The following is a 15235-nucleotide window of genomic DNA, read 5'->3' as shown; positions in this document are numbered from 1 at the left end:
CCAGCTGTGGGAGTGAGTGTACTGTTGTGTTGCAGCTGGGGATGAGCCTGCCATGCCACCTTGCTGGCTTAAAGATGTAATGAATCTTCAGTCGGGGGCTTTCCTTCCAGGGTGACAACTGGCTTTGAGGAAGGTTGTAAATGCAGGGGAGATTGTGGTATAATTCCTCAGACTGGCGTTTGTGCCCCCCAGTCACCATTCGATTATCTCCCAAATTGCTGTGTTTCACTGAGATAAAGATTTTTTATGGCTTGCTGACTTGAAACAACTAGTGCAGGCAGAATAAGGGGGGAACGCAGAGAGAGGCAAAAAGAAAAAAAGATGGAAAGAAAGAAGCAATGGCCAAACCTGCCACGCATAGTAATTTCTTTTGGTAAATGACAAAATCTTTGTTTATATGACATTTCTTGAAAATTACTGCAGTGAGATGAATCTGAAATCTAAAATGTCACATTTGGCATGTAAAACTATGAAAATATATTTCTGTGCAAAATTCATGCAGGCATTTAATTTAGAACGTGTTTAATAACTATGGCAGCCTGCATCAGTAATCCTGCCCGGAGGTCCAAAAAAGATTGTCATATTTATTCTCTCTTTTCTTCACCCCCTCCTTCATTCCAAAGCCAAAATATTTTAAGGGTAAATGTTCATTGTTAATTAAGATTTACTAATTAAAATGAAAATAATTAAGAAGAAAGCTTAATCTCTGAATATTAGCCCATACTTAGAAAGAAAGGAAGTTTTTGTATGTGGCATTTCCTGTCTCCATTAAGGGTGCATTTTGTGTGATCAGTCAATGTGTGGAAATCCCTGAAAAGATCTTTCAGCGATGGGACGGCTGCTTGCCAGAAAAACCACGGAGGATCCCGCACTAGAGCCTTTGATCTCATCTGTAGGAGTGCTGTAATGTTATGGCACTTTAGGCACAACTCAGGCTTGGGGCAAACAAACCACCTCTGATATGGAAAATTGGCTCACTTCACCTTTTACCTCCACCTTTCTGTCTTAGCTATTTCCTCTTATGCCTATGCAATCATTTAAGCCAGACAATAACAATACTTCTGCATCACTCTCTGAAAATTAGACACAGGTGTGATATTATTTCCTTGCTTCTTTATTCTCTTCCCCCCTTCCTCCTCCTTCTCCATCTATTCAGTTTCAGTCAACATGCATACATCTTTGTTAATGTAGAGCTTGGAGGCCTTCCCCACCTCCTCCTAAATGTAGGACGTATGGTATGAACCGCTTTTCCACCATTTATACTAATTTTACTTCTCCCTATAATTTCTTTAGTTGTTTTGGTATCCAAAGAAACTCACAATGGTAAGATTGAGAAGATATTGCTTCAAGGAACGGCAGACGCCTTACCCCTTAACTGATTGGCATGGTCATGGGTATTATCACCATTTAATAGCTACAATGGTTTGTAATGTTTTAAAAAAAACACACATTAGGTTTAGGTATGTGTTGGATCGGGGTTAGACAATAAAAATGACTGCAATCTAAATGAAAGTCAGTAGAAAGTCCCTACAAAGATAGTTTGACATGGTGTGTGTGTAGCCATCTGATTTTATCATTGAATGAAATAGAGGGCATACTTGCTGGGCACCCAGAATATGCCCTCAGAACATTGTTAACATACTGTTTGTATAAACTCAAACAATAAATGGGAATTATGTGGTGTAAATAACAGTGGAGGTTATGACTGTCCTGGATAGGATAGGATATATTACAGTACAATATGATGCAATATGCCATACAGTATAGGACATAATTAAGCTGTGAGTTACAATACATTATAGTACAATGGAATGGGAGAGGATTAGAAACAGAAGAGTAGTGTAGGATAGGATTTGCTTGAATGTGATATGAATACTAAATTAATTTTAAGATATATTCTTCACAATAGTGAATATGAACCACTTGCTGTGGTAAGAGGATTAAATCATAATAAAAAAATATAGAGACCCCCTCAAAATAAAAATAACTTTAGTTGAAGACTATAATTATTATTAGTATCAGCTGACATGCATTGAAAAACGATCTAGAATTAAGTACAAATTTTCTAAATTAAGTATATTTATCCTTAATGTAAGTAGGTAAATAAGGTTATTTGCCAATGCAATGAGTATTTTTACTTTTAAAATAATGTAATTAGATAATATGCGCTTGAAATAAGACAATGCAATTAATTTTTTTTCTTATTTTAAATGTAAATTGTCTTGTTCCATTGGCAAAGTGTCTCACTTACCTCCTCAATTCAAGAAATATTGCACTTGTTTTAAGAAAAAAAATGACTTATTTTTTGCAGTGTGGTGGGTCTTTGGACCTGTACAGAAAAAAAAAAAAAGCAAAAATAGCAAAAAATGAAACAATTCATTAAAAAAAGGTCCAAACTTTGCTTTGGATATTATTCAGTCAAGTTCTGTGTAGATTTTACATACGTAAGATAAGATATACTCATTATCTGTCTTTTTAATATTTTATTATATAGGATTTTTTCTATTACCTATCCATAAAACAAGGCACATACAAGCAATGAAAAAAGGTCCTTGAAAAATCATTACATCACCACAAGGCTTGCATTTTGAAGACTTAATCTGGATGGGCAATCTAAGTTTGACAGCAGTTAATGCTTAAGTGCCTTGAAAGAGATTTATAGGCCATAACTCCTGAACATAACAATGAAGCTCAAAATATGAAGGATATTAGTTGTAGAGTAATTTTTATAAATATACATCTTTTTAGTATCAAGACCTCCTGTTACATTTCACGAGTAAGTTTAAGTTTAAACAGATCAATCATTTATGACTGGTTCAAACTTTATAATTATAGTGTCAAAGTTATTACATATTTTTCAAAAATTAATGAAAGATCAAAATGAAGTCATTACTTTCCTGAAACCCCTTTGGCAGCAATTAATGCATCTCGAGTAAGTCTTTAAAACCCATTTACACCTGGATTTGGGCCGTTTATCCAAATCTTCCTGGCAGATCCTCTCAAGCTTAGATGTGCTTGATGCTTTTCAGGATATCTCAGCAGATATTGGGGTTCAACCGTGGCCACGATTTGGTCCACTTAAAAGAACCTGATCTTTCTTTTCTTTGTGAGCTGTATTTCAAGCTTCTAGTTGAGAATCTCTGGAGGAATAACTGATTTTTGTGAAAACTCTGCTTTTGGCAGGGTAGGATCATTACCAATTTTTAAACCCTTAAGTGTTTTCTTCCCCTTTTTTTCGAGACTGGGTCGTGGGGGCAGCAATTTCAGCAGCAAATCCCAGATATCCCTCTCCTTAGACACCTCCTCCAGCTCTGTAGGAGGTTAGTCTCAGGAACTCCCAGGCCACCCAAAAGCCCCATTTACACTACCCTCTGAAAACCGTTCCGTACCAAGCTTGGATCAGTTAGCAGAGCCGAGCTCGATTCCTTACAACCATTTACACACCACGCTAATATTGGTTCCTTGCCTCCTTGTGACGTACTAGGGCTCTGTAGAGGTAAACAAGCAAATCAACATGGCAGTGCCTGTAAGATTCAGGAAGTTTGCAGAGAGTCAGATAAGAAAGCAGCCTTTGGTGAATTTACTTGACAGAGTCCGCTTTTAGGATGTGGATAAGGCAAACGATAGTCTAATCAGGGCTTAAAGACACAGGAAACAATGACAGGAGTTCAGGTTCATCACACTGCTATGCAGAATCATCACTGGAATTCGTGATGCAAAGTAGGGAAGCTTGTATTTTTATGAATGTCTGAAATTTCATAAATAATGCAGCTGACTGTAAGGAGATGATGTGGTCTGCTCATGCGCTCTTTGTTATCTGAGAACCGAGCCAGAACTGAACTGTGCCAAGCCCTACTGATGAACTAGTACCATGTTAGCGTGGTTCGGTTGTATCTGCTGCGGTCCAGTTCAGTTGTGCGTGCCATTTACACTCAAATGTTATCTTGGTTACCGATCTCGGCACGTTTTCAAAAGGGTAGAGTAAATGGGGCTATAGTCCATTCATCATGTTCTGGGTTGCCCCATAGGCCTCCTCCAACTGAGGCGTGCCTGGAACACCTTCTGAGGGAGGCATCCAGGGGACATCGGAAAAAGATGTCGGAGCCAACTCAGCTGACTCCTCCTGATGCGTTGGAGAAGTCTCTACTACTCTCTGCTAAGCTCTACTAAGCCTCCCCTGGGTGACTGAGCTTCTAACCCTATCTCTAAAGGCTGGTTGATACTCAGAAACCAGGCCATCTGCATGAGTGTCGCAGTGAACGCAAATGTTCCCCTGCCCCTTCCGCAGACGCTCTGGTGCACCTCTCCAAAATTGTACATCCACTCTACACTATGGGCCGGATTTATCAAGATCCAATTTTGCGTGCAGTAATTTGCGCTCGCAAACTGGAATTTTGCACAAGGGGCTGAACCATGGTTTGCGGGTGATTTAACAAGAGTGATTGCGTAACTGGTGGCAGGTGCAAAACTGATGGAGACGCCCTATTTAAATTATGGTTTTGCGCGTTTTGTGGTTTGCGGCAAAGTAGTTTGTAGTTTGTACAAACTAGTGCATTAAGAAATTTAAATCTTACAGTGACCCCCAACAAATATATATATATATATATATATATATATATATATATAAAAAAAAAAACTTTGGCAACCTTTATTCCCTAAGGTGGTGGCTGAATTTCTACTTCACTGCAGTAAAAAAACCCAAAAAACTGGTGTTTTGTATTGGCCTGTAGAAAAATGCACATACCAAATGGCTCACAAGAAGTGACTGTGGATGAGATTACTGCGCGCACGCATCCCCGCAGCATTGCCATGTTGCTCCACAGGCGCAGGGGGGAGGTCTGGTTTCTCCGTTAGGGCGTCAGGGCGACATGGCATTTAGAACGTCAGACAGCACTTCTGAAAAACTAGATTGGGAGATCAAATGTTGCAAGGAGTTTTGTGATATCTGGTATTGCGTGGGTCTTCCTTGTGTCTGGCTCCAAATCCATTCGGAGTTCCCCCAACAGCTCCAAAATGGCAATGCTGGATAAACGATATGTTTTGATGATCGTTTCCTCGTTCATTCCAAAAATATTCACATGGAGTGAAAAAATGCGTTCTCTGCGTCTCCTTGCTTCATTTCGATGTCTCCTTCTTGCGACAATAACCGCTGCCATGTGTGCGCAATTACGCATACAGACCATTTGCACCTTCTTTTGAAACGTGTTAAATATAGAGTCAGATACCGTTAGCAAAATTGCTTTCAGTTTTAATAAATCACTTTGCGAGTGCTAAATTAATATATTTACATGTTCTCCTCCCACAAGACGCACTTTTGCGTGTAAACGCCCCATATTGCATATTCATTGCAGAAAAAGTACTAAATGGATAAGAGGCGCTATTTAGCACGTTTTAAAGACCAAATCCTTTTAGCACGCTGTTGATAGATCAGTTTGTACATTTTTTAGCGTGCGCAGTGAAATAGCTCACGTTTTTATACACGCAAACCGTTGATAGATCCGGCCCTATGCGTATTTCCTGTTTGGTACCTTACCGGCTTGTTTTGTTTGTATGACCCCCATTGCGGAAAACCACACGTGAAGTTGGACCAGCTAGAAGAGCGAGGTGTACGAGAACGCTGGGACCCTTTTTTCACCTGGATCCTCTCTCTTATTCACCATCATTTCTCTCCATTGTCGCAAAACCTTGCCCCAAATTGCGCACCGCCTCCGTCGCATCTAGACCCACAGCTATTTCGTGATTGTCCCTCTTGTGTTGTGGCGTGGAATAACAGCGCAGACCACGCTTCAATATTGGGCATAAATCAAAAATATTTGCAGCAAGCTCTCTGCAGCACACTGCTGCAGCAGTATAATCAGCTCTTAAGCGCGCACCAAGCCACCAAGAAGAGAAAGATCATTGTTGCAGTCATGATCCAGATTTTATGTCGATAGGTAAGGGTAGGTATGTAGATCAACTGCTAAATCGAGAACATTGCCATTTTTCCCTGTGCTCTCTTCACCACAACAGACAGTGCAGTGCCCCCATTATAGCCAGCTGCACCAATCCTACTATTGATCTCCTGCTCCATTCTTCCCTCACTCGTCAACAGGACCCCAAGATACTTGAAGTGGGAACTTTCCTCCAATCTGAAGGGGATAAGCCACCATCAAGAACCATGACCTAAGACTTAGAAGAGCTGGTTCTAATCCCAGCCGCTTACCACTTCCCACAACTGCCCCAATACTTGCTGTAAATCTCGGCAGGAGGGGGGCAGCAGAACCACATTACAGTAGCTGCAAAAAGCAGGGACAAGATCCGCTGGTTCCTCAAACCAGACCAGGCCATTGACTGTCCCTTAAAATCCTTTCCAAAGTTTATCATAAAGTTTATGATTAGGACCAGTGACAGAAGGGAGCCCTGTCGGAGTCCAATACACACTAGGAACAGGTCCAACTTAATGCCGGCAATGCAAATCAAACTCATGGTCCCCTTGTGCAGAGAACGGGTGGCCCCCAGTAAAGGGCGTCTGACTCCATACTCCTGGAGTGCCCACAACAGGGCACTAAATGGGATGCGGTCAAATGCCTTCTCCAGGTCCACAATACACATGTAAACTCCAAAGCAACCCTTGAGCACCATGCAGATAGTGTTAGAGTGGGTCTGCTATTCCACAACCAGGATGAAAACCACAGTGCTCCTCATGAAAGTGAGGTTTGGATAATCAACCAGACTCTCTTCTCAAGAAGGTTACTACAATGTCCATATGAGTTTTTGATTATTTAGCTTATAGCTTATTGTTATAGTTATAGTTTATCAAGTGCAGAACACTTCAGGAAATATGTTTATTTCTCAATAAGAGCTTTTATTTATTTTTTTATTCTTTTCTTTGAGAGTTGTGAAAGGGTAATCTTACCTATTGTCTAAGATGTTAAGCTAAACATTGTATGGCACTCTCCTCTTTAAGGAGTTTCTACATCCCACTAGGGACACCTGTGTGAACACAGTTTGCACTATAGATTAAAGGGTAATGAACAATATTGTGAAGAGTGTAAAGAAAGACTAAATAAAAAGAATGCTATGTTTATTAGGATGAAGTGATCCTGACTGAGGTAAAAAAGACCAGCTTGCCTCCTGAGTGAAACAAGCTTTGAGTGGCTATATGCTATGAGAATCAAAAGAGCATGTTTATATGAGTAATGTTTTATCCGATCGGCCTTTTTATTCCAATTACTTATCTCCATGTAATGGTAAAACTCCAATATATCTTTATACGGTCATCAAATTTTGTGCATAGCTATTTTTGTTAAAAACTGCTGACAAAAACACATCCTTATGGCATGCTGCAGATGTAGATGGCTTAAGGCCATAGACCGCTCATTAAAAATACCTTAAACAGGACACAATACATGATAAAAAATGAATAGTGTTTAGAAATTTGAATTATAAACCATATTGAGTCTTTCATCTTGTTCATACCAATTTACACCATGTCCATTAGAGATTTTACTAGGCCAATAAATGCTTTAACTGTGGTTGTAATCCAATGGTTAGATATTAGTGCTTAAGCCTTTAACCTGTTTTATTGATGTTGTTAACTGTAGAGGAAAATATGATGTCCAGTAAAATATTGGGAAAGAACACAAAATCTGTAGCCTATTTTGAAATAAAAGAATAAAGCTCATTTAATATGAAATTAAAATCTAAACATTATGTTCTATAATTTATCTCTCATAGGACGACCAGGCAGCCCTTGCCCAACATATAGAAGTGTATGTGTGCTGTCTCAGAGCCACAAGAGACAAGCTCCCAAAAGGTCTCTACTCTGTCAGCGTGGGACTTCAGAGTCATCTAGGGGGTGCTCCTCTGCCCTTGTACACTTTGAAAAAGCCAACTTTGGTAGCTTCTACTGAGCCAATGGAGCACCAGGGCCGCTTCTATGAAAATGACCTGCACATAAACCAGAGCATCTTCATGGTACATGAAATTTATCTATTTTAAAACTATTTAATAATGAAAGTGTATTGTAATATGTGGTAAAGGTTATTAGCATCTAAATGTACGTAATGCAATAAACTAAAGTAGATCTATTTTTCATTGGCAAAGACCCTCACTATTTAAAAATGAAAGCTGAGGATTTGTGACGTTCTCAGTTTCATTGTCAAATAAAAACATGTTTCATGCCATTGAAAGTTGGTGTGTTTTTCGATTAGAACTGTTGCAGTAATCCAGCGGTTAATCTTTGCCTTTCGACAAGAGCTTTCTTTTTATCGCTCTTCTTTAAAGGCCAGATTTGAGGGTGCATAACTACTAGTCCTGATATGTCTGGTCTGTTCCATGGTCTTCAAAATGCTATTGTTTACTAAAGTTCTCTTAAAAACCTTTGAGGTCTTCATAAAACAACTAGATTTTTTTAGAAAAGGGTATATTTTACTCACTTGTTGTATGGTGCCTGTGAGCAAATTGTTGCACTGAAACAGTATTTTATTTGAGTCAAAAAGGCTGAACACAAATGTACACCTCATCTTTTGAATTTGTAATTTTTGTCACATTCCCTTTACCTCTTCCACAAGAATGCAAATATGGTTGTTTGGTATTTATTGTGTTAGAAAATCTCAACATCATTAATTTTTTTATAGTAGAAGAATCAGACTTTTTTTATTTTGAGTCTTTTAAACAAGAATCGCAGCAGATTACATTACATCCGATATGAACAGATTGCAAGCACTTGCTCAGCCATCCTCAGTATCTAAGTAACACTAATCTTAAAAACCCAGGCTTATTCCAGATGGTTGATAATGACCAGTGGATAAGGATGGTTCTGCTCATTCATTGATTTTATGTGTACAGGACAAAAGATTCATATGCAAAACAGCCCTTAAAACCAATGCCTCTAAATTCAGTGTCCCTCCTGATCCCATATAGTAGTATTTATATACTTTAGGCTCTGTTTACTGATGGCATCTGTTGAAGGCCTATGTGGTGTATTCAACACATGCGGACACTTTCAATGTGCTTGTGGGTGTATTCACTGTGCTCAAGCCTCATGATAATATTGTCTCTAGCTTCCACCAAACATAAAGCATTGGGTAAAAGCTGGCATGAACTGAATGCAGACCTGAGATCTGATTCAGAGGTAAGAGAAACAAACAAAAGATTTAAGTACAGCATAGTAAATGCCTTGTGTCACTCTCCTTCCACTCCTTTCCTTTCCAAACTGTGAGCTGTGCTTTATAGACACACCAGCTGTTGTTATTCCCATTGACAGCGGTGGAAATGCTGATCAGATTTGCATGAGACCACTAGCTTAACTGTTTTTTTTTTCCTTTCCTCTGCTTGCCCACACTATAGCGTGTGATTTCAGAAGAACATACAGTTCTCTCTAAGAGGAAATGAGGAATTAGTGATGGTAGAGGGAGGCCAGGAGCTTATTTTTCCTCTCCCCCACTCTATCTTTCTTTCTCTCCCCCACTTTTTTTTTTTTAATTCACCACTTGTTTTGGCTGTCTGGGCCGGATTAAGCCAGAAACGGTGGAGGAAACTGTAGTGTCAAGCAATTGCAGGTGAGTGGGAATGTATTGGTAGAGTTGATAGTCTGTTTGAACTCAATAAAGCTACATTACAGGGCTGTGTATGCGGTTTTAGTATTGGAATAAATTAGTAGCAAATAAAAAGGAGATCTATTTGTTTTTTCTTTTTTAGGGCATGTCAAAGACATACTTTAGCAAGTGAATGATATACCTACTAGTTGGGGAATTGGTTATTCTGAGTATTTTTTCCATATTATATAACAAACAGCATTATGAAGACCAAGGAACACAACGGATAGATTGGGGTTATAGTTAAAAAGAATTTTATACTATTAAAGTAGCAGCCATTCAAAATGGCCCTTCCCAGTCAAACGCCAGCTGAATGGCATCCCACTTCCCTGTCACTCCCAGCAGAATCCCCTCCAACTTCCAGCCACTGGAGTGATCCCCTCCTTCTAATGGGCGTGCATATTTTTTTCGCTCTGATTCCACCCTTTCACTGAATTACAGTGTCTGACGAGGAGATGACATTTCTCTTTAGATCTTAATGTCCACAAATCATGACAGAAAAAATATTTGACTACAAAGATTGATGTTTGAAAAGGAATTGTAGGGGACCAGCAAAGGACCAACCAAGGGCCCATCAAACAAAGTGGGGAAATGTTTATTTGGCTACTACTATACAGTATATAAGTCGATATACAAAGCTTTAAACATCTTACAGGGGCACTGTTTAATCAATAATCTGGAAAATCAAATGAGTATGTTGCCCTGAATTACAGGTCATTTACCAAGGGCAAACGTGAGGAGTAATAATCAGAAGTATAGCCAAGAGTCCAAAGTAAATTAAGAAGTCCACAGCTGAACCATGAGAAAATTTAAAAAGAAAATAAAGTGATCAAATGATGTGATCAACAAATGTGACTTTAGAACAGAGTGCCAAGAAGAAACCATTGTTGAACAAAAGCCTTGCTAAGTCTTATTTACAGATTGTTCATGAATTAGGAGGGAGAGACAATTGTGGAAGAAGCTGCTCCCCTCAAATGTGGCCAACATGTGTTCACATAGAAAATACTTCAACCCTGACCATCCCACCACTAATGTATTTCACCAGAATAGGGAAACACATTAATGACATCATGCAACTGTAAGGTTGACCACAAACAGGCTTATATTTGAAGTCAACCAGATTTTTGCCTTGTTTGTTTAAGATTTTTTAAAACTTATTCAAGAGATTTTGTAAATGTAAGTCTATGGAGCTGACGAAGACTCCGGGATAGGTGTCGAAATGTCTTCAAAGAACTGTACGAAACTCAGGTTACCTTCCAATTTAAGCTCGTTTTGTGGTTGGCCTCAATTAATATGAATTTACACTGGCACACTGTCAGGTTGCTATCCTTGGCAAGGACGGGAAGTTTGGTCAGATTTTATGATAAAACAGGTAGAGATAGTATACAGGACATACTTAGAAAACAGATTTGCAAATGCTAAATATTTAAGTAGGTCAATAACACTAAGCATTTAGCCAAACATAATATTTGAATGCATTCACAGCATTTTAAATGTGTTTACTGGTCCAGTCACACTCTAGACTAAAATCCAATTAAGAATCTGGGGCAAAGTTTGGAAAGTGCTGTTAGATTTGCAGCAAGTCATGAAAATTGCACTATTTTGCAGATATGAAATGTTAAAACATATTGATATAAACATTACAAAAGCTGGAATCCTGAAGGCTTGGAAAGGTGATTTAAGCAAAACGTAGAAATGGTCTCATGAAACACCTTCACAGTAAATCCTAACAAACAAATCTGGCTGTGCCAAGCTCACAAAAACCTTAAGGAAGCACAGAATATCACACACATTTAAATAACTCTTCTTGTCTAAAAGCAGGTACTTCAAAAACATACACACCCACAGACAGACAGAGCACTTCTAGTGGAGGTCATATTCCCAACAGTAAATGAATTATATAAATATCCTCAATATCTATAATCCGTGATATTGTTCCATAAATTTATGTCTTGATTCCCACACACTACCCATCATTTCACCAGTGTGTCCCAGATTTGGTAGAGGATACACATGATTTATGCGTTAAAACAAGTCCCCTGCATTTTCCATTACAACTAATAAAGGGATAAAATATTTCCTTCTCAGTGATGGATGAAGTGGGGCACACCTCACTGTCAGTTCATTTTTTAAGCAAACCCCTACCGTTCTCTGGGTAAATAAGCATGCATGTATTTGCCGTTGACTGCTAACCACCAACACTTTTTGCTTCACGCAAGAAACTGGTAATATTATCAATTTGATTTATGATGGCCTTTCTGAATCTCTAATTCAGTGGCTGTCAGTTTATAGTATCACAGTAATCTGAAGTTCCCCTTCGCATGCAGAAAATACGTGTGCAACATATGTGTTTTGGCAATTTGTAGAAATAGATGGGTAAAGATTCCATCTAAGGAGGTCCTTATAAAGTTAGTCCATGTAAATGTCTGTCATCCTTTCAGTATATATTTGCTGGCTCTTGAGGGTCTATGCATTTAGCACACCACAGAGCTGTATGTAAGCCCATCCCTTTGATTGCATTCACCCAGTGCCCAGCAAAGAGTTTCAAACCTGTTAAGACTCATTTAAAAAAATATATATATAACCAGAAAAATCTATATAATTTTAAGGTATTTGAAATAAACAAGGGTTTTGAAGGAAGTTTGTTGCATTGGATTTTATTTGGATGCCCAACAGTAATTTAGGGTTGAGGTGGGCAAACATTTTCATTTTAATTTGTGAAAAATTAAAAATAATGTTAATGTTTTCAATGATATTTTCTTTTCACATCCGAGTCATTATCTGTTTTGTGCAATTATCAGGTATTTATAAATTTAATATAATGCACTAAAAACTGTTGATGCAACCTGACAAAACTGAACTGACTGAACGGTTTTTCTGTTTCTGTAGAGCTTACCTTCTACCTCTGACATCACCCCCTCCATGGTTTTGGTATTCCAACTGAACAGCCTATCTGGGCATGGAGGCCATTTTAGTTCTGTGCTGGCCTGGGGAGTGTTTCCTGTATGTGGCCTGAGCCTAAGTCTGGTCCATGGCAGGTGAGTTTATAGATCATTTGATATTTTCACTTTATTTGACTTAATATGTTTGTATGGAATCAGTAAAATCACCTCTAAAGAGAGACTGTATCAGTTTACCTTAAAAACAGCACCAACACTTTTTTTTAAAAAGAAAGATATCGTCTTTTTTTTCTATTTGCTTGCTTCCATCTGCTTGAATCCTCAAAGCAAAGCTTTTGGTTGCCAGTAATGATGTGTCATTCCCTCAGATTTAAAACTCCTCTGATCAGGGGGGAGCCCAGCCCACAACTGGACCAGTTTAAGAAAATTGAGACTATCATCTCCTCCGATCTAGACCACTGGCTGTGCAACCTGTATTTTCAGGTTAGTGTTAAGATCCCAGTTTTTTTTTTTTCTTTTTTCATTGCATTTATTTTACTGCACATCAGGCATTCGGGGGCTACAGGAAAGCATATGCATGAGGCTTAAAAATACAATCCCCGTTTCATTATTTAAGTTGTGGAAAGTCCAGCAGTGTCGGACGTCTGGATGTTTTCTATGAGAAAAGGCAGTTAAGGAGAAATTGGAAATTGTCCCCAGAGAGAAAACAAAATCCACATCTTTACCCAATAATTCCGGATGCATTTGAGCTGATGCATTGATTAGATTAGTAAACATCTTAATCAAATTATAAAACAAAAAAAACAAAAAAACAGAACAATGGTCTCCCTCTTCTGTATTTGCTTCTTTATCCCTTTGACTCTGACATGCTGTTTGTATTACTCTATCATTACTGTGGTCTACTGTTGCTTTAATTCCTGGAGGATATTTTTGCTTGTCTTTGCTAATGCAGGGAACAAAAAGAAAAAAAAATGTCAGCTTAAAGACTTAATAGTTACGTGACACACAGTCAAAAACAATAACAATACAACATACAGTGATTATGAAGTACAGAAAAATACGGACTGATGATGTGATATTCAGGTTCATTAAAATGATATTGTTCTAACAGTCTGATCATGCTGTGATTTAATAATTCTTGTGTTTGTGTTAGGTAAAGACACTTCCACCTGCAACATCTGAAGAGACAGAGCTAAATACTGCCCCATCTATACCCCCCTCTAACCCTAAAATCTTAAAACCTGAGGATCATCATGACCTAACCCTTTGCCAGCCCCTCCAGCCTAGATGCTTATCCCATTCTCAGCTTTGTCCTCGACCTCCTCTTCTCCAATCTCAGCAGCATTTACATGTTGGCCCCAGCAGCAGAGTAGGAGAGTCCACTATGGTACACTCTTACCAGTGTTCGCCTTTGCACCTATATGCTGATTCGGCTTGCTCTTCTTCATCTCTGCCAGGTAGGAGTCCAAGGCTAAAAGCCCCCAAGTATGTCACAGTGGGGAGAAAATGTCAGTCTAATGTTTTGAGCTGGGGGAAAAGAACAGCAGTTCTCACCAACATCAACTCTCTACTGAGGTAAAGTGCTTCAGGGCAAAGTTAAATAAAGCTTGGCAGCAGTGCTTGCATAAACAAAAGTTAATGTTTTCTTTATTTGATTTTATAAAAAAAAAAAAAAAAAAACTGTACCTTTTAGGCTATTATTTAGGCAGTGTGCCCAACTTAGTTTGCCAGTGATAGCATTTTCACCATAGCATTATTGCAAACACTACCTGTAAACAAGTGAACATAAGAGGTCTAATTAGTAGTTACTGAAAACCTACAGGAGATAACCCTAGTCAGGCAGGTAAAATTTTAAAATAAATAAGAACAAACAAAACGCAAAAGTAATGTACAGTGAAACAAAAATTACAGATTTAATTAAACACATAAAATGGTTTAACAATTTGCACATCTTATTTTGTTACACAAAAATTTTAAAATAAAAAAATAATTGGACAAAATCTATACAATTCCTTTAAATATTTTGGCGCAAAACAGAAAGAAATTGTAAATGCATTTTTAAAAGATGGCTTTTGAGCATTCTTTGTGTATAATACAGCTAAAATGTGCTACATGTTGTTACAGAAGCACAGCTCTATAAAACGAATGTGGTCTTTATCGAATGATAAGCAGATTGCTGTGTCCTAAATGCACAAAGGTGCGTTATCTCAGGTCCTTCCTCCCAACAGGTATTAGCCTTCCTATCCTCCCCCACTATTCCCAAATAACTTAATGAGTGTTTGTTTCCTATACTGTGTGTTTGCATCCCTACTGTTACTCAGTAGTTAAGTTTTTTTTTTAATGTAAATTTATTTTTATTTATTTTTTATAGCTGTACATTAATTTTTGGCACGTTGTGAATTTCCCTTACATTATTTTAATCTTTTTTTGTTTGTTTTTATATATTTTGCCATGGTGTATATCTACATGCCTTCATTTGCATTTCAGTTTTCTGCTGGGACACCTTAATTTCACCACTGTGGGACAATAAAGAATATTTTCATTCGATACTGTTCAACTTTAGCATTTGTGCTCTGCCAGGCTAGGTTGATCTGAATATAGCTGAAAACATCACACACATTTTATATATATATATATGTATATAACAATAAAATCTAAAGTACAGGTATTTGCATTGCTCTACTCAGCAAGATGCCAAAAACTGCAAGTGATAGTAAGATTATACAAAAAAAAATTATCGGATTTAAATTGGATGAA

The 15235-nt window shown here is 38.1% G+C and overlaps 1 protein-coding gene across 1 annotated transcript in view; it reads left to right on the top strand.

The window, feature by feature from the left end:
* ofcc1 (orofacial cleft 1 candidate 1) overlaps positions 1-15235 on the top strand; it is a 160072-nt gene that overhangs the window by 74994 nt on the left and 69843 nt on the right. Inside the window, exons 13-16 of the mRNA XM_015389464.1 lie at positions 7717-7956; positions 12468-12616; positions 12847-12961; positions 13632-13935. Of these exons, the coding sequence (XP_015244950.1) occupies positions 7717-7956; positions 12468-12616; positions 12847-12961; positions 13632-13935 (808 nt within the window). The remainder of the gene's footprint in view (positions 1-7716; positions 7957-12467; positions 12617-12846; positions 12962-13631; positions 13936-15235) is intronic.

This window comes from Cyprinodon variegatus, unplaced genomic scaffold (genome assembly GCF_000732505.1).
Source record: "Cyprinodon variegatus isolate N-32 unplaced genomic scaffold, C_variegatus-1.0 Scaffold20, whole genome shotgun sequence".
Classification (NCBI taxonomy): Eukaryota; Metazoa; Chordata; class Actinopteri; order Cyprinodontiformes; family Cyprinodontidae; genus Cyprinodon; species Cyprinodon variegatus.
This window is presented reverse-complemented; position numbering and strand designations above follow the sequence as displayed.